This window comes from Engystomops pustulosus, chromosome 6, assembly GCF_040894005.1.
Source record: "Engystomops pustulosus chromosome 6, aEngPut4.maternal, whole genome shotgun sequence".
NCBI lineage: Eukaryota > Metazoa > Chordata > Amphibia > Anura > Leptodactylidae > Engystomops > Engystomops pustulosus.
The window spans coordinates 50,131,157-50,157,145 of NC_092416.1; the positions used below are offsets into that span (position 1 = coordinate 50,131,157).

The following is a 25,989-nucleotide window of genomic DNA, read 5'->3' on the forward strand; positions in this document are numbered from 1 at the left end:
GGATGTCAGTGTTTGCTCAATTAGATCTAGAGTATGAGCTGGGCTTACATATTTTGTTCAGAAGTATCCACCTTCTATTGTCTATTGTCGAGGATAGCAAATATGACAGGATGGAGGATGTGAACTGGATAGTATTTGTAATCATGGAGCATAAAGCTCTTCCGTTCACCATTTGTTCCCCATTATTCGTTAAGTATTCGTTATTTATGCCTGAAATGCGTTGGTAATCACGGAGCATGTAGCTCTTCGGTTTACTATTCGTTCCCCATTAATGGACCTTGCATTATCTTCCATTACTCATCCGTTATTTATAGCAGGAAAAATACGTGGGCTGCACTGTTTTTACCTAATAATTGAATTTGTAATGAACCTGATGAACACAGTTGTGAACTTAGCCTTAGAAAGTCAACTGTTGCAATCCAATACCAAGGATATGACATAGATGATAAAAATACCAAAGATAGCGTATGATTTCTAGACGTTGTGGCCACCGCATTACAGGTCATTACGGGTGCCCTGCGTACATGGAGCTCTTAGTAATATTCAAATAGTGCACTTCCCCTTCCTGTTGTATTTATAAGTATACAAGTGATGCAATGACCTTATTTCTCATCACCTCAGCGTATGTGTAATACATAAATCATGTTTTCCATTTCTGCAGAAAATGATATGGTATTATAATGGCAACCATGCACTAGGATTCTGGTAGGATCCTGTTTCATCCCATTATGACCAATCATTTAATGTAGATATGTACTAGTATGATAGATATGCAATAGTAATAATACAATGGAACAATAGCTTCTATTTATGTATGTGCAGCATGTTTCATGAGAACAACCACTGCCTATAATTCCATATTAAGATATATGAACGCCATGATGGAGAGTCTCCTACCTGGGAACCTCCTTCTAAATTGTGTTATACTCAGAATTCCCCTTTAAACAAGTCCTGCAATGAGTGATAGGATTTCAGTTCTGTCTCATAGAGGTGAATGCGCTCAATAGTGTCCACATGGGATCGGTGCAATCATTATACGTCAAGATAGATGCTGCAGCCTCTTTATTGCTTACCTAGTATAGTGCCATACATTGTAGAGTGGTTATCATTGGTAATGCATCCCAATTCACACAACAATAGGACTGATCTGCCTCCACTTGCAAATTACATAATATTCCCATTAAACCTATAATTTTTGTTCTGTCTTTCTTTTGGGAACATAATGTGTGTTACAAATGTTTTCGTGTTGCACAAGAGATATTGGAGCGATTTGTAATAGCTGTTGACATTTCTAAGTTTAATCACTTGATCATAATGTGCACCTCAAGGTTATAGGATTAACATTAGTATATATTAGTATAAGAAGCTGGCACTGCTGTCAATAGAATCATTATCTATTTCCAAATCTCTTCTTTCTTATATTCTTCACAACCGATTTGTTAAAATATAGGGCAGCCACAGCAATTTCAGAACCTTTAGCAGCTGTGCTGTAGATGCCCTTGAAATTAGCTTTGAAATGGCTTAAGCTCCATACAAATATCATAAAAGCCTCTCTATCTCCCACTAGTGGGGACAATTCTGAAGAACAGAACAGAGACTCAGAGAGATCAGAGCAAGTTCCCCTTTCCTTTGTCTTGATAAATCTGCCAAATTTACTAAAAGTGATAGAAAATAAAATACACAAAAAACTAATAAATTCTCTCATGTTAAAGGGATATTCTGGGATTTTTTTAAGTGATCAATTGTGATAAATTAATGATTTATTGATCATTTTTCTTAGGGTAGGTAATCAGTTTCAGTAATAGGACAGAAGGCATCTGACAACACTTTGAATAACTATTTCTTAAACACAGGGATCAAATAATTACAGAATATCTCTTTATATATAAATATTATTTTTATATCACCTGGTTAAGCAGAGCCTTGTACTAGTTACATACCCTCAAACAGTCCTATACAATAGTGAGTGTACCCCCAAGTTAAAGGGGTTGTCCCCTTTATCCTGTGAACTGGACAGCCCCTTTAAAATAAAAAAAACTGCTTCAGAAAGCTGCATGTTAATACATTTCCCCATTGAATTCTGCATATTTATTTCATAGAAATGGAGTCTGTATTTGGAGGGGAATGTGCTACAATGATTTGTTCCTATTTTCCTATGTGTTCATATTCCATCATATTCAAACTGTTCTGGCACTTCCTCTATGAGGAGTCCACCCTCCAGACTTTATAAGGCAGGTGTCAGCAGCAGTAGGTGACAGTCTCTTTGCATAGCAGCTTTGCAAGTGAACAGTCCTAGGTAAGAGCCAAGACATCAGGCAGCAAATAGTCATTTTTAATATTGTTTTATCATTTAAAAAATATTTTCATGATTCCTCTCATTAAATTATAGGGAATGTATGATTTTTTTATTTTTTTTTTTGTAATTTAAAAATAATATATAACACAAATGACATTTGTTTAGAAATTATTCTTAACTGATAGATTATCATTATATGTGTAATGTATAGAATGTATGCATAGATGACATATATATGGTTAATATATAACAATAAAAAAAGTGATTTGCTACCTTATTTTCATTCAATTATTAATCTTGACATTAATAATCTTAGAGTTTTTCATTCCTCTAAATGCCACATTATATGGTAAGCTAATGAATAAAATTGTAAAGAATTTATTATAAGCAATTTCACAGTATCACAATATTCTTTACTTATTGTATAAATGTGCGGTGGATGAGTATGATCCATGTCATCTCATGTTCTCTGCTTTGTGTCAGTGCTTTTTCAATATGGAGTCCACCGAGACAGAAAAAAATGAAGAAGGCTGGTGGGAGTTTTATGAATCCTTCACAGAGCTGTTTGAGTTCTTCTGTGATAACACCACCATCCATGGAACAATCAGACTAAACTGCTCCAGGAGAAACAAAATGAAGACTGGCTTTTGGGTTTTCCTTTTCTTTTGCTCATTCGGGATGATGTATTGGCAGTTTGGAGCAACCTTCAACGATTACTGGTCGTATCCAACTAATTTTGCCATTTCACTACAGTCAAAGCAAGTAGACTTTCCTGCCATCACCATCTGCAATCTGAACCCTTATAGGTATTCAATTCTCAAATGAGTAAAGGATCATTTGATATATGAAATTGTAGGAACACCAATAAGTAGGATCACTCAATAAATTCAATATTTCAATGTATTCAATAGTAATATTACACTTATATATCACCTATATACTGTTTGGGTCCATTTTAGTTATGCAAATTTGGAATCAAAGGTGCCATGTTGAACCTAGGTTTGAATGGCCAATTTTTGCCTTACCATTTAGTCATGAATTGCCTTACTTTTCAGAGAACCAGTGATCAGCTTGTATTTGTTGGGGGACCTATAAGGATCAAGGAAGCATTTGGACATTAATCAGGGGGAGATATACATAGAAGTGACTTTGGTGGTTAAGAGATGAGGGTCTTGAATGCGGAATCTGTAAAAGAGTATTGAAAATAGTTTTTATAATCTAATCAACTACTAAAATCTGAAACCTTCAACTGGCAATCCAGTCAGTTTGTTGGTTGAGTGGTTCAGGTATCTCTCCGTACCATATTCAGTATGTTCTGCCTAGCTCTCAGGGGCCAGCCGTTACATGTCATTGAGAGCCTTTCCAGGTAACATAATTGCACAATGTTTGTCACTGAGGAGGTATTTTATGTCTTTAACTAGGTTTGGCCAGGTACACGAATACCTTAACAAGCTGGATCATTTGGCAGAGGATACACTCAGCGCGTTGTACGGTTACAATGGTTCCCTGCATTTACACAAGGATACAGAGATTCTTGATCTTAAAGACATCATGGACAATATAACTGTTGCAGACGATGGGATTTTTCATTTAGACACATCAATTACTCTGACCAAAATCAAGACTGATGACGGAACAAGGGAAAAAGTGGGATTTAAACTGGTAAGAAGGTTAATGTGTTATATCTGTGTAATCTTACAGTAATACTATTTTTGACCAGCCCCATGCGCAATCAAGGAAATCAGGAAATTGGAAAAATATACAGATGCAATTCACCTTAAACAGTCAAGAAATGTTATATGCGTACTTTTCCAAATTATATAGTTTTACTATTTTGTATCTGTTTATTTTTTATGCTGTTATTATATATTTGACCTAATAACATAAAATGGGTTAGATATTGATGGCTGATATAAGCTTTGCATGGGTGAAACACCTGACACCATCAACGCTGTGCTATACAGGGCAGCATGGGTCCTTGTTCTTCTATCTTCCCTTTCTCCTGCCATTTTCCTTGCTTTAAAGAATAGTCAGTATTCTGTTGCCTTGTTATGTTCAACATCACTGATTATATTACCTTCCATTAATAGTGCAATTCTACCGGAGGTGATTGCTACTACCGCTCGTTCTGGTCAGCATTGGATGCATTTCACGAGTGGTACAAATTTCACTTCATGAATATCATGTCCGAAATCCCTTTGGTGCTCGAAATACCTGAAAACCTGGTGCAGAAGTTTGTGTTGACTTGTGACTTCAATAGACACATGTGCAGCAGGTTTGTTCCTAGGATACTCATTTATAGAGTTTAAGTACTTTTTCCCTTATTACTTACATGTACAGTTTTGGTATGAAAATGTTTAACCAAAGCCACATGTGCCCGGTGATAGTTTGTTTTAGCCAGGCAAAGATTTGGCATTTCTGGGGCTCCAAGCAATGTTTTACCTGGGGGCCACTGAATGAGTCCATTGCCGCAAGCTCTGACATAGCTTTTAACTGTGTTGGTGACCTTAAGATTTTGGTGCAGGGCTTCCCAATATCTGAGGCTTTATAGGTAAATTTGCACCATTATTGGGATAATTGACTTTGTAGCAATCACCATACAGAATAATTCATACAATATATTAAGAGTATGTACATAGAGAGGAATTTGACACAGATTTGTCGTAGGATGCTCCATTTTTTTGAGATTAGGGCCATAGATTCAATCAAGGACATCTCAAAATAGAGACAGGGCTTTTTGTAAGAAAAGTACTTTTAATATTATGAGACTATCATGGAGAACTAAAAAGTGTGGAGGGGTTGTCTGTGTTCAGGAATCCTACATGTACAAAGCACAGAAAGTTCTAAGTTCTCACGCTCAGGATAGATGCCAATTCTTTGAGGGTTTATGAGGCATGAAACCTTATCTGTACAAGAACATGAGCTGTGCGTGTCCCAAATGATGAATTGAAAGGAGAATTTTATTGTTCCAAATAACCTGTTTGTAATAGTTTTAAGCGACCTGCTGGTAATGCAATATTTATAGCAACAATGCTTATTTTGTGTTATTTTTAGACGAGGAAGCTTAGAGTCTGAGATACTGCTTTTATGAAATAAGATATAGGAAAATGTCTATATTTGTACCTTTTGTCATTTGATCACTTTTCTTCAATTTCTACTCATCTTGCATACTGAAAAGAACGAGATAGAATGAGAAGAGATATCATAATATGGCATATATACTTAGTATGAAACGCTTTCTAATTTGTAGGGGTCTGGTCCTGCTGCTTCAGACCCCAATGATCATTCATCGCAGTCTTTCTGGAACAAAGGGGCACCCAACCAACTAGAATGTAGGAACCTGTAGTACAAGCCTATTCAGAATGTGCTAATTCCCTGCACAGTGACTAGTCATTTTGTGTCCTTTCTTTGTATAAATGTGTAAAAGGACATTGTTAAATGTGGGGAAAAGAATGACAGGTAATACTAGGTACAGGGTGCGTATTATTATATACATGGACTAATGCGCTTGTAATTGCTAATATAACACTGTAGTGAAAGAAGATGGATCTTTGTCTCATATTAGTAATTGGATCAAGTGTTTTTTTAGCTGAGTATTAGAGATTGATAATAGATTTTATATTGTCGTTGCTGGTTCTTACATCACTTGTTTCTCCTTTTCATGATTCTTTCACATCTTTTTATTCCCTAATAGTGATTTTTCACATTTTCACCACCCAACATATGGTTCCTGCATTACTCTAAATGGAAACAGGAGTCAAAGCAAACTATGGACAACAGTTCAGCCTGGGAAGATGTATGGTAGGTGTTATTATACAGAGGGTCTAACTAGTAGCAGAAGATTCTAGGGTTGGCTAAAGTACGTACAAGGATAAAACACACATGTTCTGTAAAGACGTAGCATGGATCTTAGGACTCATTAACACGAACGTACTGGGGACCGATATGCCTTTCTCAACATTCTGAATCTCAGTAGTTTATATTAGTTTAATTCACATTACCTGGCTCCCTGCTAGCAATCTCTGGTTAGACCCGAGATGGGGGCAGCTGCAGCCTTTGTGTCTGTGCCGGCCTCCTCCACACTCATCCAACTCCCTCTACCCTCCCTACTTCCTGTCATGTGCATTGAGCAGGAGAGGAGGGAGGGGGATGGTGTGGAGGAGAGGACAGATGCAAGAGGATACACAGGCACACAGACTGCGCCTCCCGTCCCCCTTCCCAGGACTCAGCACACGCTGCTGGCAGGGAGCCAAGTAATGTGAATTGAGCTATTATAAACTACTAAAATGATTTATAAATGCTGACAAAGGCATTTTTAAATCGGCATAGTATATTCTATCGGAACCTGTCACCAGCTAAAAAGGACATTCCTGGTGACATGTGCGTTTTATAGATCACTATGATAAAGTGAATTTGGCTAATCCTCTAACAGTTGGTTTGGCAAATGGCACATGGACCAAACCGTAATACAGGACTTAAGCTGCAGTAAGTCATAGATGGACTTGTCTCTTTGCAATATCTAGTAGTAGAAGTGATTTAGCTATTTTCCAATAAAAACTTCAAGCACTTTATCATCCAATCTTGAATGGATTTTTTTTTTTTTAGGATTGTCGCTGACACTCAAAACGGACCAGAATGATAATATGCCTATTTTGTCAAGTGCAGCAGGTGCTAAGGTCATGATTCATAGCCCTAACCAGTCTCCCTTGGCAGAGCATGAAGGTTTTGATATATGGCCGGGCACTGAGACATCAATCAGTATTAGACAAGTGAGTTATTAACCAGATTCATGACATTAATTACCTCTCTTATGGTTAAGCCATTTCTGTAGAGTCCTGTAAACCCTAGAACTTCTACTATTTTTGCAGACTCAAGCATCAACAGCAATTGCTTCTCCATCACTTGGACACCAGTACCCTGTCCAGTCATAGATTACATTGAATTATTCCTGTGTTTTGCATATATAATAATATATTCTATGCTTTTGCAGGATCAGGTGAACCGTTTGGCAGAACCATACAGTGAATGCACCTTTGATGGGAGCAACTTAGACTTCCAGTTGCTGTACAATTCATCCTACACACAACAGGTAAAACTAATGCTAGTTTTAAGAGATACATTATCTAGATATGTTTATAAATCCTATATTTTATTACACTTCTTGTGAATTATTAGCCTTGTAGAGGTTCACTTCTAATACTGGATAGGCTACTATGGAATTTGGGGTGGGGGCTCACATTAAAAAAGTGTACAGTTTGCCAAGAGTTAAGATATAAAAATGAGAGAAAATGCACCAAAAAGAATTAAAAGAAAGATCAGTGAGTATTTTTACTAATCGTTATACATTAAATGTGAAATTGTAATGAAGCAGAACGTTGGTTAAAGCACAATTAAACCTTTGAAGCTATTTATTTTTATTTCAGAAATGAATAGCACATGTGATAATACAAAAATTGGTGATATACTTGATTAAGAAAAACTACCTCTTTTCTGCTTAGTTCTTCTGTAGTGAGCAGTGTATCTGAAATACTTTAGAAATACAGTTAGAAATAGAAATAGAGTTTTGTCCACTTTAGAAAAATAAGAATATTTCCCCCTAAGGAGATTAGGCCATCCAGGGAAAAGTCATGTCATTAGACTTTATCAGGTTCTTTTATCTCTCAGCTGTCAGTGGATACAGGACAGAAAGCCGATTTATACAAACTGCTTAAATAAGGAAGAAAGGAAAAAAAAGGTTACAGCAACAGTATATTACCAAGTTTACTGTTATCATCTTAAAACCTTAGTAATAATAATAATAAAAAACAATAATAATTTGTAAGCTCTTTAAGGAAATAAATTGAATTTAACCTACAAATACAGTACCGTATTTTTCGTCCTATAAGGCGCACCAAAAATCCTTTAATTTTTTCAGAAATCAAAGGTGTGCCTTATAGGCCGGTGTGCCTTATATATGAACTTATACAGAAATGTACTACAGACAAGATGTACTGTACATTTACCAGTGTTTAATACCTCCATCCCAGGAAATTTCCTGCACCTTCCCACACAGTATACAGGGTCCCTGGCTCCTAAAGTGCCCTGGCACCACAACTAACATTGTGCCCATCCTGCCCTCCCCTAGCACGGAGAGACCGGAGCTGCCATAGTGCCGACCACGAGGCAATCATCATCATCAGTGAACAATCCCCCATACCTGACAGCACACAGGGGAAAGAGAAGGAGCCACAGGAAACCCCACAGGAATAACACCCTGGCTGAGGAGGGAAGGGGTAGAGGGAGACCGCTTAACCCCTGCTGCATCACCCTGCATTAACCCCCAGCAGCCCATACCTCTGAGATCGGAGCTCTCTGACACGCTGAAGACAAGTTTCCCGGGAAGTGTAGCTGGCTTGTACTGTGCACAGGTCTGCCACCTGCTGGTCATTTTTAGGTACTGCATTTGATCCTGCGCCTTATATATGAACCTAGATGTCTTAGCAGGCATTTATTAGAGGTGCGCCTTATACTCCAGTGCGCCTTATAGGCCGAAAAATACGGTAATTTATGCCAAACACTTGAATAAGTAACAATTCATATTCAACCATTACAAATGAAAAGAAAAGGGGGGTCTGCCAGAACCTGGCACCGGAGTCTAGGTGGTACCCGGTTTTCACCAGAGCCCACTGCAAAGCAGGTTGGACTTGTTGCAGCGTGGTACCACCAGGTCGTTACACAGGTGCGACTTTGCCCGCGGTGGTGGCCATGGCGCAGTACAGAATCGTCAGGCAAACTTGTGGTCGGGGACAGGCAGGAGGTTGAGACAGGCAGCACAGGAACAGAGACGGGGACGTAGCGGTAGGTCGGGACAGGCAGCACGGAATCGGATTCAGGAACGGAATCAAGGTCACAACGGGAAATCAGGATAATCGCAGAGGGCTTGGAATACAGCTTTCTCTCAGGCATGGAAGCACAAAGATCCGGCAGGGGACATAGGAAGGGGCTGGAATTTATCAGGACAGGCAGCTGGCCAGTGCCAATTAGCCTCGCGTTGGGCCTTTACATTTTACAGAACTGAGGCGCGCGCCAAATAGTAAAACAACTATGTTTATAATCATATGAGTAGCTTGTGAGAAACACCTGGTGAGGATGTGAGAAATACTATGGAAATACTACTTTACACATGGTTTTTCATGGATTTTGAGAGCTTTTCAGACTTTCATTTTGTATGTAACGCTGATTTTCCAATAAAGTCAAAATGAAGCTTCTGGCTAGAGTTTCTTGTGGTAAATGATTCAAAATCCTTTCCAAAAAATTACCTGTGAACGTCCCCTGACACACTTTTTCTCCTTTCTACTTTTGCTTCATGTTGGGTAGTGAATCAGCTTTCGTTAGCATCAAAAGGTCGATAGAAGAACCTTTAACCATTCTGTAACCATAACAGTTTTGGTCTTACATCCACAAACACATTAGGAAATAAACTAAAATGTAAGCAGTCTGTTATAGCAGTCCTATATATAACTACATGTCCTTCTCCATTCCTTCCTTAATAGGATTAGCTAAATCCTCTCTGTTCAATTATTACCTATTGTAATTACACCAATACTCTTTGACATAAAATAAGATATCTGCCATACCTTCATACCATATCATTCTGACAGGTCAATTACCAGGGCCTACTTATGACTACACCTATTTATTCAAGAGACAAATGGTTTGTCCCGACACCGTCTGATGGTTTATCCCTATGCCCATAATAGTACAGGCAGTCCCCGGGTTACATACAAGATAGGGACTGTAGGTTTGTTCTTAAGTTAAGTTTGTATGTAAGTCGAAACTGTATATTTTATCATTGTAACCCCAGCCAAAATTTTTTGGTCTGTGTGACAATTGGATTTTAAAAATGTTGGGTTGTCATAAGAATCAATATCAACACTAAAGCTTCATTACAGACACCTTTGATAACTGTTTCAGCTGATCATTGTAGCCTAGGGCTAAAGTACAGTAAATTACCAACATCCAGAGGTCCGTTTGTAACTATGGGTCGTATGTAAGTCGAGTGTTCTTAAGTAGGGGACCGCCTGTAATCTATTTTCCATTTGGAGGAGTAACAGAGGATCACCACAAACCAGAGTTCATCTTTTTATAATTATCAACTTAAAATGTTGTCAAAAGTTTAGTTACCTTTTTTTAAGTTAAATGACTTTTTACTTCTTGTTCAATTGATTTTAAGCCCAACTAGTTATCTTTGGCCTCTATCTCCTTGCCCAATGTTGTTCCCAATAGTTAATATAAATTATAATGAAGACAGTATAAATTTTTTCCTCTATCTTTTAGACTTGTCTACAGTCTTGCTTCCAATACAAGATGAATGAGACCTGTGGATGTGGATATTATTTTTATCCGGTGCTGCCGGGAATGGAACACTGTAACTACCACAAGCATCCCGGATGGGGTAAGGAACCTGCACGTCTTTATACCATAGAGGAATATAGATGGTATCTGTGATGGGGGTGTTTATAGGAAGGGTGATGCTTTAAAATAATTTCCTTATTTACTAAAATATTTCCCTTATTAAAATATATATACTGTATATACTTTGTATCAAAGGTTTATTAGGCCCCAGATATGGCCGGTAATTGGCCTCATAATTTTGTTGTAAATCAGCAGTAAATATCAGTAGTATTGGGGCTGGCCAGTGGATAGGACATATTTTTGTGGTACAAACCATCACTGTAGAATAGCTGACAGCATTGCACAACAGACTTTTATTCTTATTAATCGCTTCATTTCAGGACACTGTTTCTATAAACTGTATGAAAAGCTGCTGGATCACAGACACTCCTGTTTTGATATGTGCCCGAAGCAATGCAGGTAATAAGATTGTTGGCATTAATGTCAATTTAGTTCAAACCTCTTCTTATTTACCACCAACTTTCAATATATAAAATCAGTTTTGTGAGGGTCAGAGAGCAGCTCTGCAGTATGTATGGAAACAGGAGAGATCCTTATTTAAGGAAAGTTTCATTTTTAAGGAATTCGGGGACTGTATTATTTAGTGGTCTGGTCTGTAGGTGTTCTGGTGTTCTGTTCTGAAGGTGTTCTGTTATGGGGACTGTATTAGTTAGGGTTTCTAAGATGTGGACTGTACTAGTAAGGGGTTGTGAAATGTGGGCCGCATTAATAAAGGGCTCTGTTATGTGGACTTTATTAGTTAAAGAGAACCTGTCACCAGCACCCCTCCCCCCACTCATACAAACCACACACAGTGGTGCATATTTATCGAAAACAGTGAAGTTTGTACTATGTGCAGTTTGCCTTCCAGATTCAGGAATTGTGATGCACATTCATCATGAATCTGGCGTCCCCTGCACTACTCCGGCAGAGTGCACCCCTTTTTTTTGGTGCACTTTTAACATGGGTGTGTCACGTTGGTTATAGTGCATCCATGACACAAATGAGTCACGTGCGACACCTATGCGGTGTGTACACTACTTAAATACATATATAAGCAGTTTGCACATAAAAGAATGTGCAAAGTCAGACAGAAAACTGGCGCAAGGTCCTTAGTAATTGTGCTCCAGTATCTTTTACATGCCTCCATACCCATCCATGAGATTAGATCCACCATTCTTCTAAAAAGACTTTAATTGATGTCCTCTGCTCCAGTCATGGATGTGGGGAGCTGCAGTATACAGTCAAGCTACCGCACCTCCTCGCTGATACTGCTTAGCCTGTTGAAGAGAAATCATGAGTGAGCCGTGAGGAGCAAGGTTGATTTCTCTTCCCAAAGCCACCTCACCTCACCACTCACCTCGGGTCAGTTATATTTTGGTATACAAACGGATTTTCAACACTTCAGGAAACATTTAGGCATAAGGGCAATGCTTTTTAATCATAGTATTTATTTTAGGTAGGCTATTTGAATGGCAGATTCCCTTTAATGTGATATGGGCTACTTCTAATTCTCTTTATATTGTTTATATATAAATATAATATAGATTTATACATATATATATTTTTTGTTACTTTAACAGTGAAACTATGTATCAGCTATCAGCAGGTTCTGCTAAATGGCCAACATCAGTGTCTGAGGTAAGTGCTTCTACATAGTTATTTATTTGCCTCAGTCTTGAAAGTATTCAACTTTAAATAGCATATGGATATCAAAGACGGGGTTCCCTGCTGAGAGCCCGGTCATTTAATGTCTACTGCCAGGGAGAGGTTTGGATAATCTTCTCCTGGATTGCCAGGAGTTCCAAGATCTAGATCTGCAATGATCTGATGAAAATGGAGTTTTCTTTAATAACACATGTATGTTGTTGCAGGAATGGATCACAAAGTTGTTGGCAAATCAAACTGGCTACAACAGGACTAGCAAAAGGTAATGTATTGTTTAACAACAATATTTCATAGCTACCATTGCACTCATGGAAATATTAGTAATGCAGATCATTAGGACATACACTCACCGGCCACTTTATTAGGTACACCATGCTAGTAATGGGTTGGACACCCTTTTGCCTTCAGAACTGCCTCAATTCTTCGTGGCATAGATTCAACAAGGTGCTGGAAGCATTCCTCAGAGATTTTGGTCCATATTGACATGATGGCATCACACAGTTGCCGCAGATTTGTCGGCTGCACATCCATGATGCGAATCTCCCGTTCCACCACATCCCAAAGATGCTCTATTGGATTGAGATCTGGTGACTGTGAAGGCCATTTGAGTACAGTGACCTCATTGTCATGTTCAAGAAATCAGTCTGAGATGATTCCAGCTTTATGACATGGCGCATTATCCTTCTGAAAGTAGCCATCAGATGTTGGGTACATTGTGGTCATAAAGGGATGGACATGGTCAGCAACAATACTCAGGTAGGCTGTGGCGTTGCAACGATGCTCAGTTGGTACCAAGGGGCCCAAAGAGTGCCAAGAAAATATTCCCCACACCATGACACCACCACCACCAGCCTGAACCATTGATACAAGGCAGGATGGATCCATGCTTTCATGTTGTTGACGCCAAATTCTGACCCTACCATCCGAATGTCGCAGCAGAAATCAAGACTCATCAGACCAGGCAACGTTTTTCCAATCTTCTACTGTCCAATTTCGATGAGCTTGTGCAAATTGTAGCCTCAGTTTCCTGTTCTTAGCTGAAAGGAGTGGCACCCGGTGTGGTCTTCTGCTGCTGTAGCCCATCTGCCTCAAAGTTCGACGTACTGTGCGTTCAGAGATGCTCTTCTGCCTACCTTGGTTGTAACGGGTGGCGATTTGAGTCACTGTTGCCTTTCTATCAGCTCAAACCAGTCTGCCCATTCTCCTCTGACCTCTGGCATCAACAAGGCATTTCCGCCCACAGAACTGCCGCTCACTGGATGTTTTTTCTTTTTTGGAGATGGTTGTGCGTGAAAATCCCAGTAGATCAGCAGTTTCTGAAATACTCAGACAAGCCCTTCTGGCACCAACAACCATGCCACGTTCAAAGGCACTCAAATCACCTTTCTTCCCCATACTGATGCTCGGTTTGAACTGCAGGAGATTGTCTTGACCATGTCTACATGCCTAAATGCACTGAGTTGCTGCCATGTGATTGGCTGATTAGAAATTAAGTGTTAACGAGCAGTTGGACAGGTGTACCTAATAAAGTGGCCGGTGAGTGTATGTCTCTTTATACTTTTATTAAGTAATATACCATATATACTTGAGTATAAACTGAGGTACCTAATTTTGGCACAAAAAAATTGGGAAAACTTACTGACTCAAGTAGATGCCCAGGGTGGATAATGCAGTCACTACTCTTTAATAAAATATCTAGCAGCAGAGCCCCCCCCTTTCATGTCAGGCAGCAGAACCCCCCTTTTGTCTCCAGCAGCAGAGCCCCCCTTCATGTCCAGCAGTAGAGCCCCCCCTTTCATGTCCAGCAGCAGAGCCCCCCCCTTCATATCCAGCAGCAGAGCCCCCGTTCATGTCCAGCAGCAGAGCCCCTTTATTCATGTCCAGAAAAAGAGCCTCCCCCGTTCATGTCCAGGAGCAGAGCCCCCACTTTTTTTTTCCAGCAGTAAAGCCCCCCCCCATTCATATCCAGCAGCCGAGCCCTTTTATTCATTTCCAGCAAAAGAGCTTCCCCCAGTTCATGTCCAGCAGCAGAGCCCCCCCATTTGTGTCCAGCAGCAGAACCTACTTGCCTCTGATCCTCATCCCCAGAGTCCCCTTCTCCATGTAGTTTCCATGCAGCCCCGAACGCCAGGGGGTGAGCGTTGGAGGTAAGTACTAATTTTTTTTTATTTACTCTAATAATAGAAGCACAAAAACTGTGCTGAAAAACTCGACGTATTCACGTATTTAAAATGTTGACATCTCAAGTTTTCTCCCCTGCATTTTTTTTCCTCCTTGAGGTGGAAATGTATCTGTTCTGTGTCACCTCCCAGAACTGTGCCACCTCCCAGAACTGTGTCACCTCCCAGAACTGTGCCACCTCCCAGAACTGTGTCACCTCCCAGAACTGTGCCACCTCCCAGAACTGTGTCACCTCCCAGAACTGTGCCACCTCCCAGAACTGTCACCTCCCAGAACTGTCACCTCCCAGAACTGTCACCTCCCAGAACTGTGCCACCTCCCAGAACTGTGTCACCTCCCAGAACTCACAGGTTTCAAAACATATCAAATTCAATAGAAATGCAAGTGATCAGTAATGAATACCCATTACATATGTTTCTGTTAATACGCATATGCGGTCGGGCCAAGCCTTTTGGATTGTGTTTGGAATCAGTGGGAGGAAAATAAAATACTCTTAAATGTATATTTTTCATACAATTCTTGTAAACCAAATTAACATTTTTACTTTCATTAACTCTAGAAATGATCTTGCAAAGCTTAATGTGTATTTCCAAGAGCTGAGTCTCCGCTCCTTTGATGCAACTCCTGCAGTGGATGTAAGTATTCAGATAATATTGGATATTGTCATTAGCCCCAAATTACATAGAGAAGGGGCTGGGGACTGTAGGTGATTTACGGTGATGGTGCAGAAGGTGGCTAAAAGGCGATTGGCCCAAAAAGGGGCTGGATTGGGCGGGCTTATTGGGGCCCGCCCCATGATTTATAAGTGATGGGGATATGTGGAGGGGCCTCTTTCCTTCTGCCCACCGGACCGAGTGGTGAGATCTATAGCAATATGGCTGTGCATAAATGTGGAGTATATTGTTAATGGCCAGAGAAAACATTGAACCTGTGATCTTGTATCCAGGACTGAAATTAGCACTCATTTTCTACACAGGGGAGTGTTTTTGTATGAACATTTAGGCCAGGGCTATATTTGTGACAGACATGACACATTCAAAGATATCCATATTATCCTGCAAGTTCACAAACAATAGAAGTAAATGGGGATATGCTGTATCCCCAATGATGCTACAAACAGAGCAGCTACAAACACATCAGTTGTAATGTTGCTGAAAGACAAAGGGATCTTTGTCTTTACCCCATCAGCCAGAGAATTCCTGTCCATAAAATGGCTGCAGATGGAGGGTCATGTGATCTCCAACCATGAGCAATAATTGGTCATGGCCAGATAGAGATCACATGACCCTCCATCTGCAGCCATTTTATGGACAGGAATGTTTGGCTGATGAGCTTTGAGACAAGAGGCTTTACAGTGCAAGTTTTAATAGATTTGTATTGTTAAATTACCTCATATCCTGTCCCCGTACACTCACATTACAAAAATATGAGGTAAAGTGGCCCCCCTTTAATAAAAACAATGGCACAACAAGTGAATCAGATACACTGGACTTTTTTGTGGTCTGTGGCTTATGATGACTATTTTCAGGGTGGTTGTTTTATATTTATTATAGATACATTAAAACTATTTAAAAAATGTTTAAAAAGTAACTCAATATATACATTTATTTTCACAGATTCACAATCTTCTTTCTACTATGGGAAGCCAATGGAGCTTTTGGTTTGGATCCTCAGTACTGTCCGTGGCAGAGATCGCAGAGTTGGTGTTTGACGTTGCTGCCATGTTGATCATCTTTGGCTACAGGAAGTATGGAAGGGAAAAGGACGAAAATCCAAATGTGAATGTGTATGTCATTCAGACTGATGGGATGAATGGCACTAATGGAGGAACTTTGCCCACCTCACAAGTTCAGGAGAAGCCGAGTTGCTCAGAAGACAAAAATGATTCACAACCTGCATAGCTGCAATCACTAGATCATTGATGGACAATAAGGGAGTCAGGGGCATTGCTATGCAATATTTTCTGGTATGTACAGAAGGTAAAATACTTTCAATTGTTCTCACATGCTCTCAAAACAATGACCCAACAAGGTAGCAGGGTTTATAGCCATGTCTCAAAATGCCTTGAGGGACACAAAAATTTCAAGTTTAGAACAGGACGATGGGTGATTATGACAAGGATGGAAAAATGAGTTATAAGGAATAGTTCTATTAGGGGGAGGTCCTTGTTAGCTTTGAATAACCATTTTTGGGGAGATATTTAGACATTTCATTAGTCCGCACCAGTAGGAGCAATGAAGAATTCTCAAACTGAGATGTAGACATGTATCCACATCCAAAAAAATCTTCTGAAAGAGTAACCTTGTTGCAAAAACAATAACTTGTCCCCTAATTTTCACATTTCAGCTCATTGTCTTGTAAAACTTTGTGATTATAGCACAACACACTTTTACAAAAATTTTCCATGTAACATTTCACATTTCCTCAGTATCGTAATTATTAAAACAGTTGTGTAACTACCTTCCAAATCTCTTCTCAACTCCGATACTGAGAATCTCACCTGCCGGGACCGTAGTAAAGGGGCCGCTGTTATTCTCATTGGTGGCAAAAACTGCATCTTGAAATGCTTACAAAGGGATGAATTTCATTGTGTTTCATTTACTATGTAGGGTAAAGATCTGGGCGACTAATAACAGGGCGATCTTAACCTCAGTATCCCTGAGCCTGAACTTATTTTTTTTCTCCGCTGTGTCACTATGTAAACACATTAGCTGCCCAATTGCCCAGTACATTCGACCTTCTCCACATTTCACACTATCTAAACATCTCTTCCAGATGGTACTCTTTGTCATTTTGTCCTTGGCGTGGTTCCTGTCCTATAAAATTATCATAGCTATGACCACGCCTCAGCAATCTGCTTTCAGCCAAGAACCAGAATCGACTGGTCATCAAAAATCTGCTCGAGTCCTACGACAATTTTAAGTGTATTCTTACTGTGTTAAACGTTAACCAGTTTGTTAGATCTTAAGTTTTTCCAAGACATTAATGATGTTCCCAACCATAGACTACTGAGAAACCATTCAACGATCTCCGATAACATTCAGCTGATGCTATCGACTTTACTGATACCTTAAATATTATTTATGTTACTTTTATTTGGGACGCGTAATACAGAGTGTGGATATAATGTACCTATAAAAATGTATATAGCTATAAATTTGCTCGTACTTTTTTGTACTTTTGTTAAATTACCAAATCTACCTCTTATTCTCATTTTATTTAGATTTAGGGTAAATGCACTAATCACTATCCGTAATGATGAAAATCTGTACAATTTCCACCACTAAGGCCACATGCACACGACATGCAAACTTCATGTACCCAAAAGGAATTCTGGATCAGATTTCCTACAGAAAATTTTTCTTGGGAAATCATCACCCTAAAGCCTGTTGTCTCCAAATTGTACAGAACAATTTGGGTCAATTTCTCTGGTGCTTTCTGACCATCCGATTAGTATCATCCTAGTTGTGTCAGATTTTCACATCTGATTTCCACAAAGGTGAGCTGCTTCTTCGAAACATGTACATGAAAAGTAGAGCATGTTGGGTTTTTTTGGATTAATGGACTGTGATAAAACTCTGACGTGTGCATTGTACAACAGATTTAGATCAGGGAGTCTGAGTTCTGTCCGATATAGACTAATACATCATTTGTACAAGGAAATAATTTGTGGGCAAGGGACCTAAATGTGAGGCCTGTAAATTGTCCATGCTATTATTTTACAGAGAAATACATTTTTATTATAAAATCATATTGATTGTATTAGATTAATTTTCCATTCCTTTTTTTCTTACCCTCTATTGTATGTAATATTTACAGATATTTTGATATAATGCATACTTATGGTGTACTAATAAACTGATTAATATGTAAATTATGCGCTTGGTTTTTATTTGGCACGTTCAGTGTGTATGTGATCTGTGATAGGAACCTTTCCAGATACTGAACTAAGAAAAAGCAAGAAGACAGGGCTTGACTTTTAAAACAGAGCCTTAAAGGATCAACTCTAGGCCAAGTCTCTAATATAATAATGGGCCACAAAAGTCTAGTAACAGACAACCTTAGAGAAACTACTAAGATGTATTTTCTAAGGATTGATGGAGAGTGAGTGCAATTAACCAACATTGCCAAAAGAGTTAGAAAATTGATCCTGGTGGAAATGGACATGGGCAGAGACGTAGTTTTCGACTTGGACATGGGAAATTTGGGAACGCTGATTAGCGAATTATTAACGGAAGGTATGGTAATAGATGGGGAATTGGAAAAAAACATCTATAGTTTAAAAAAAAAAAAAACTGCTGAGCCAGGATTAAATATCATGTAACTGAACAAAACACACAAATGATACAAACATACAAGGCCCCAACAATACTGCCATATCAGGACACAGATTACTAATATATGTCATAGTCATATGTAAATTTTCCAGACTGTTGCTAAATAAAAACCACTGAACAAGCAAACATCGTTCATTAATTATATAGTGGTAGATTCCCCTGCTGACTATATAAATGTATACAGTACGGTGTGGTTAACGGATCTGGCTTTGCAGAAACACAGCCGTATATGGATAGGAGGACATGCTGGCATCATATGAAGCGAAGGTGCAGGAACATGCAGTCATTGCATTTCTCTATATTTAGACTGCGCTGGATGGAAGGACATGCCGGCATCTACACTGACTCCATGCTCCATATGGCTGCAGATGCCGGCATGTCCTCCTCTCCATACACGGGTGGGTTACTCACTACAGGGGCAGAAGTGCTCACCATCCCTGCATTGCAGAGTATTATATAGCCCCAAACAACAATTCACGGATCCAGCTCTTTGACAAGATAAAACCGCCTTTATTGTTCAATCCATGGCATCTACAGACACAATACAGGTTTACAGGTAAAAAGTCAACGCGTTTCTAGCACTGTTACATGCTCTTACTAATGACTGGGGGAAGTGGAAGGCATCTGATATTAAATACACCGGGTGTTCCGAATGGACACTCCTTCCTTGCCACATCCTCCTTGGCAATCCATAATAACATGTATGTAGAAAGTAAGAAAAACAGATTTCCCATAACAATAAGTAATATCATTGATTTGTAAGGCGCTACGGAATTTGATGGCACTATATAAATAAAGATTATTATTATTATCATCATTTTGTCACATGAACTCCCAAGCAATATAATGAAAATCAATACATAGAACTGAATATGAGTTCCCCGTCCGTTGTCAGGTATATCTAACGCTATTTCTGATTCACAGTCACGTGACAACCTCATTTATTTGAATAATAAATAATGTTGAAAATATAGCATCTACATGAACGCGCACAGCACTGGATGAGAGGGTCATGTGACTCCCCAGCAGATGCCATTTATGGATGGAGAACAGATTGTGAAATGCTGAGAGCTATATACCAGTGGGATTCAGAACTTATGATTGTAAGCATAAAATTATTATTTATGGAACTGGGACATTAGAGGGACTTATCACAATAACATGGGACTAGTTTTGAAATTTTGCTTATAAAATGGCCATCCCCTTTAAAGGGGTATTCCCACAAAGTCAAGTTTCTTATATATACTAATTCACTGTTATGAACAAAAATACAGCATTTCACAGATGTAAGTCCAACCTGTCTCTATCAGTCCTACTGTGCAAAATTTTAGTTTCCCCTAGACACGACTCTGTAACTTCTGACTTAGGGTCAGGCAGCCATCTTGGATTCCTGTGTGACAGCGTGGAGCTGAGATTTCTATGTCTCTCTTTTCTGAGCCTGTAGCCCTGCCCCCTGCACGGAGCTCACACTGACACTGATCTCTTCCTGCCAGGACATCATGAAGAGAGAGAAGGAGCAAACTGCAAGGAGATAAGGGATCCCGGGGAAGGGGGAGGTAGGCACATATCTGTGAGAACACAGATGTAGTAGAGCTAAAAGTGTAAGAGTGTAACAGTCCGCCCGCCTCTGTCTGTCATGCCTCTGTGTAATCTCATACATCTCTGATCTGTCTCATCTCTCCTTCTATGTGTCAGTGTGTTAGTACAATGTCATAAGCTGGATGAAAGTGTATATACACCTGTACCCTAATAATCTAACCACATTGTCACCCCACAGAACTAGATGGAACATAATGGGGCTCACTTACTAAGGGTCCGCGGACCGCACTATCGTCGGAATATCTGACGATTTCCGATGTACGCTGCATTTAGAAGGGCTTTTTGTCGCATGCAATCAGATTTTGGCGCATCGTCGCCGACTTTCACGCCACACAAATCGGGTGGTGGGCAGTCAGACGATCCGACGGATTCGGACAGCACGCAGGATTTAACATTCAAAATTGTGTCGCAAGCCATGCACTTACATGCACCCGGAAGAAGAAGGTGAACTCCGGCGGACCTCAGCGGGGAAGCGCGGCAGCTCCTCATCAGCAGCTCCTCCGAAACCTCGTCAGAAAACGCACCTCGGGGATCGCAATGGGACGGGTAAGTAAATGTCCCCCAATGTGTCTGCTTATAGAGGCCCTGCCCACACCCTGGAATTTTGCACTGAGCAGCCTAGGGAGTGATAGGAGCTAAAACAGCAATAACACTCAATAGCAAACAGCAATAACACATTGTAAAGTAAGGGGTTAAAATAATCTTTATTGTGTTAACATCACTAGGGGATTGAGATGTGAGAGTTTTCTTTTGTGGGAATTCCCCTTTAAGAGGATTTGGTTAGCAGCATCAGGCTGTGACTGATCCTCTCAATTGCTATGGAAAAAGGAGGGGTGTACTTAGTTTTTCTCACAGTCGTATTCTGCACCAGATAAATCATGTTGGGTGATGTAGTAGTAGACCTGTAGTTTAGAACTGTGGAGCCATACTTTAGATCTAGTTGTAATTTAATCGAATTTATGTCTGAATTTTCTGACTGAATATTCGGACTCCCTTTTCCTGAGGCCACATGTTTTTTTCAGAGAAGTTGGAAAAATGGTCTAAAACTTGATGCAAAACTCGAAGGTGTCCTGCCCTGCCAGTAACGCAAGTGCCGGACGGCCACGCCCTCCACTTGGCCGACCACGCCCCCCCTTCAAGCCCCAGTGGCGTGAAGGTGGCAGATTGGGGTAAATAATTGCAAGTTCTAGCAATAAACTGACGTGGCTCAGAGGCCCTGATAAATACCCCCAAATGAGTCTGAATTTTGGCATGGTGATTGTTGTGTGTGTAATATATTCTGTGTTGTTGTTCATTTGAGGTTCTGTTTACCCAATTTTAAAATCATTATGTTTTAATCTGAAAAACTATAGATTTCACAGTGGGTGTAGTTCCTTGCCGCAAAACTGTATAGTAATCCAAATATTTTAAAGGGAACCTGTCATCAGGTTTTACCCCACCTAAATTACCAGACATCAGCAGCATGTTTCTACGTAATAGAGAATAAAAGATACTGGTGTCTGTAATGACACTACCCCTACAACTGTTAAACTTGACCCCTCTAGTGAAAATGAGATGAGAAGAGTCATATTTGTGTGAGTTGGGGGAAGATTTTTTTATGGGTAAACAGGTAAGAGGGAATTGTAGAAAGGGCATGTTTTACCCTACTTGAAAGGGCCAGTAGTTTAGTGGGGTAAAACCTGATGACCGCTTCCCTTTAAAATATTTGGATTATTATACAGTTATGAGACAAGGAACTACACCCACTTTGAAATCTATAGTTTTTCAGATTAAAACATAATGATCTTAAAATTCGGTAAATAGAACCTCAAATGAACAACAACACAGAATAACTTATTCTCCTTCATGACCTGTCAGTGTACATTTTTATTGTAATATCCTTCCCCCTGAGTTGAGGACTCTGCACACTTCAAGATGTCCTTGTGATAACGGTTGCCATTGACCTCTATGTTCTCATATACATGAGGTTGTGTGACATATCTTTGTTTTACTCTTGTGTGTTTAGTTCTATAAATTCACATTTTACAACCCTGGTATAAAATACTGCCAAAATGTTTGCACAGCCGTGAAAGTGAAAATCTACACAGTCATAAATGTTGGGATAACAAGTACGAGATTTATGATTAGAATTTACACCAGAAGTGTTATGTGTGTAAAAACCTTAAAGGGGTTTCAACCGGCATGAGGGGGGGGGGTATAAAAACAAGAAAGAAGCCATACTTACTTTTCTCCAGCGCTGTGTTTTCCCTTGTCGCCGGTCTCCATATGTCAACAAAAGTGCAGTGGTGACATTACGACCATAACGGAGACCGGCTCCTGCTTCGGCTTGTGTAATACTTCCACAGGCCGCAGACAGAGGCTGCAGCGGGATAGCACTGTGGACGTCACCACCACTCTCACAGCCGTGCTGTAGGCATATTATATGGTTCCTTGGAGGCATATTGGAGGCAGGTGGCTGGCACGCTATATACGGGGGGCAGGAGGCTGGCTGGTTATATACTTGAGGCAGTGGGCTGGCAGGCTATATACTGGGAGGATGGGCAGGCTATGTATTGAGGCATGGGCTGGCTGGCTATATACTGGGGCATGGGCTAGGTTGCTATATACTTGCAGGGGTCTGGCTGGATATATACTGTAGGCAGAGAGCTGGCAGGCTATATACTGGGGGCAGGGGTCTGGCTGGTTATATACTGGGGGACATATGTTGGCTGGCTATATACTGGAGGCGGGGTCTTCCTGGCTATATACTGGAGGCAGCGACTGGCTGTATACTGGGGGTCAGTAGGATGCCAAGCTATATACTGGGGAGCAAGGGTGCTGGGGGCTATATACTAGGAGGCTGGCTACCTATATACTGGGAGAAGGCTGTAATCAATGCATTTTCCTCCCTAGGCTTAAACTCAATTCAATAGGTTTTCCCAATTTTTGTGGTAAAAGTAGGCACCTCAGCTTGTATCTGGGCTGGTTTATACTCAAGTATATACGATATGTAAATGGTGCCATTAACCACTAAAATCTATCCAGTAAAAAACAAGTCCCCACACAGTTACCTTGACTAATAAAAAGTAAGATTTGTAACAACAGAAAAACGTAAGCCATGAAGTGGTTAAGCTGCCTATTACATAGAAACAGTAGATGTGGCCCAGTGATTCCTGTAACATGCGTGATATGTAAAACTGTGCAGGTTTATAGATATTTCACTAGGGTAAAGAACTAAATTACATAGAGATGAATAGATACACGCAGAAAAATAAACACGAGTTACTTTGTTCTCAGCGTAAACCAAGTGATTCTGGATCTAACCTGCTGCTGTACTGGTCTAGGGACAAGTTAGTCTGATTGCTTTGTCTTCTTTACTAAAAGGGTTGTCTAGTTTAACCTATTAAGGTGCAGTCACTTTTCGTTTTAGAGTTTTTGTTTTTTACTCCTCACGTTGAAGAGCCATGACTTGATATCTGCAGCACAAATTGTACTTCCAAGGTACCATTTAATATTTTGTGCAATGCACTGGAAAGGTTGAAAAAAAATTCCAAAAGTGGCCATTTTCTTATGGGCTTTGTTTTTACAACGTTGACTTGGGTCTTGTGATCTTTGGGTCAATATGATCTCAAAAATACATAATTTATATACTATGTATAAAACAAAATTCCAAATGCAGTGAAAATGGTGAAAAAACAACACTTGGATTTTACAGTTTCCACTGTGCGCCCCAAATTACATGTCTACTTTATTCTCTGGGTCGGTACGATTACGGGGATAACAAATTTGTATAGGTTTTATATAGTTTTCATACATTTACAAAAATTAAAACCTCCTGTACACATTTTTTTGGATTTTGTCATGTTCTAGCGCCAATAACTTTTTCATACTTTGGTGTCCAGAGCTGTGGGTGGTGTTATTATTTGCGACTTTTGATGGCATTTTCATTGCTATAATTTTTAGGACTGTGCTATCTTTTGATTACGTTTTTTTATATTTTTCAAAATGGCTTAAAAGTGCCATTTTCGACTTTGGGAGTTATTTTCCGTTACGGGGTTAAACACAGTGAAAAAACGTTATTATTTTTTGATAGAACGGGCATTTTCAGACGCTTTGATACCTAATGTGTTTATGATTTTTACTGTTTATTAATATTTATATCAGTTCTAGGAAATATGTATCTTTTTGAAGATCGACATGACAACTAGCACTGATCGCGGGTGTTACCGGTAATGGCTATGGAGAGGGCTCGGCCCGTGAGCCCTCTCCATGCAGCGGGACCCAGCGCGCGCCGTACTAGTACGGCACAAGTCAGGAAGGGGTTAAAGTATAGAGTTCCGATATGTCCTCGAAATGGTCTCACAAAGTGCCAGTCAGAAGCCTGGTACATATACAGTTTTTCAGTGAAGCTGAAGCTGATCATAGGCCTGTACTGCACCATAGCACTGGTTAAAAAAGGAAAAGAAAAAGAAGTTAAAGGGAACCTGTGATCAGCAAATGGTCTAATAAACCAGTATATTGTCAGGTAGTGTAACACCGTTTTGTTTCTTTCATGATCCAGCATCATTCAGAATATCAACTTTTAAGTGAGAAGTAAATTGGTTGTATAAAGTCAAGGGGCTTTCTGGGGCAGTGTTAAACTCTCCACCTCCTTGACTTTATACAACCAATTTACATCTCACTTCAAAGCTGATTTTCTGGATGATGCCACCACACTGGGCAATGAAAGAAACATGATCTGAAAGGTGTGCAGCTGCTTGCCAACATACTAGTAGTGATTTATTAGGTCAATTTCTGCTGAAAGGTTCCCATATGGGACAAAAAAAGAACACAAAACATATTTTATAAATATATTATTTCATCAAAAAATGGGATATAGTTATCAATTATTGTTATTTATTTTTCTTGCAGGTGAGAAAGTCTGAAAGTGGACGTGACTGTAGGCAAACATAAATTTTGTTGGACACAGACAGTCTTCTGTTCCAGCCAAGTCTGATGATGTGGTAGAACCTTGAGACTTTATATTAATTAATAATAATTCCATTATTTATATAGTGCACACAGAATTCTCAGCTTGTCAGATCAGTCCCTGTCCCCATGGGGCTCACAATTTAATCAACCTACCAGTATGTTTTGGATTGTGGGAGGAAACTGGAGGACCCGGAGGAAACCCATGCAAACAATCTAATTGAGGTGGGGACCTCCTGGACAGCAAGGTCAGCTAAATAATAGCATTGTGATAGGGGCTTCCCAGAGTGGACAGAGTGGACATACAATAAATAGTAGCATGTGGAGGGTTAACACTGACCAGCCGGACAAATACATCTTACAGTACATGGTGTTCACATGAAATAGGATTTACAGTCAAATAACAGTATTAGCAGATTGTAATTCATGTATATCACACCGATGGCTGCCAGTAATGTCTGCCTAAAGCACCAAAATGCCTTCTCCCGGGACTGTGATTATCCAGTTTGGGATCCATTACTAGGCTCC

General features: G+C 39.8%; 1 protein-coding gene across 2 annotated transcripts in view; it reads left to right on the forward strand.

Annotated features, from left to right (window-relative positions):
- SCNN1D (sodium channel epithelial 1 subunit delta) overlaps nt 1-18,375 on the forward strand; it is a 30,131-nt gene extending 11,756 nt beyond the window's left edge. Inside the window, exons 1-12 of one of the 2 annotated variants that reach the window (XM_072156011.1) lie at nt 2,784-3,102; nt 3,718-3,958; nt 4,387-4,571; nt 5,991-6,097; nt 6,902-7,065; nt 7,287-7,385; nt 10,613-10,730; nt 11,071-11,149; nt 12,313-12,370; nt 12,604-12,659; nt 15,138-15,213; nt 16,195-18,375. In XM_072156011.1, the coding sequence (XP_072012112.1) occupies nt 2,792-3,102; nt 3,718-3,958; nt 4,387-4,571; nt 5,991-6,097; nt 6,902-7,065; nt 7,287-7,385; nt 10,613-10,730; nt 11,071-11,149; nt 12,313-12,370; nt 12,604-12,659; nt 15,138-15,213; nt 16,195-16,479 (1,779 nt within the window). In that variant the 5' untranslated portion in view covers nt 2,784-2,791 and the 3' untranslated portion in view covers nt 16,480-18,375. Of the gene's footprint in view, nt 1-2,783; nt 3,103-3,717; nt 3,959-4,386; nt 4,572-5,990; nt 6,098-6,901; nt 7,066-7,286; nt 7,386-10,612; nt 10,731-11,070; nt 11,150-12,312; nt 12,371-12,603; nt 12,660-15,137; nt 15,214-16,194 lie in introns of those variants that run through there. The other variant, XM_072156012.1, reaches the window with a different exon arrangement.
- Nucleotides 18,376-25,989: the final 7,614 nt, after the last annotated feature.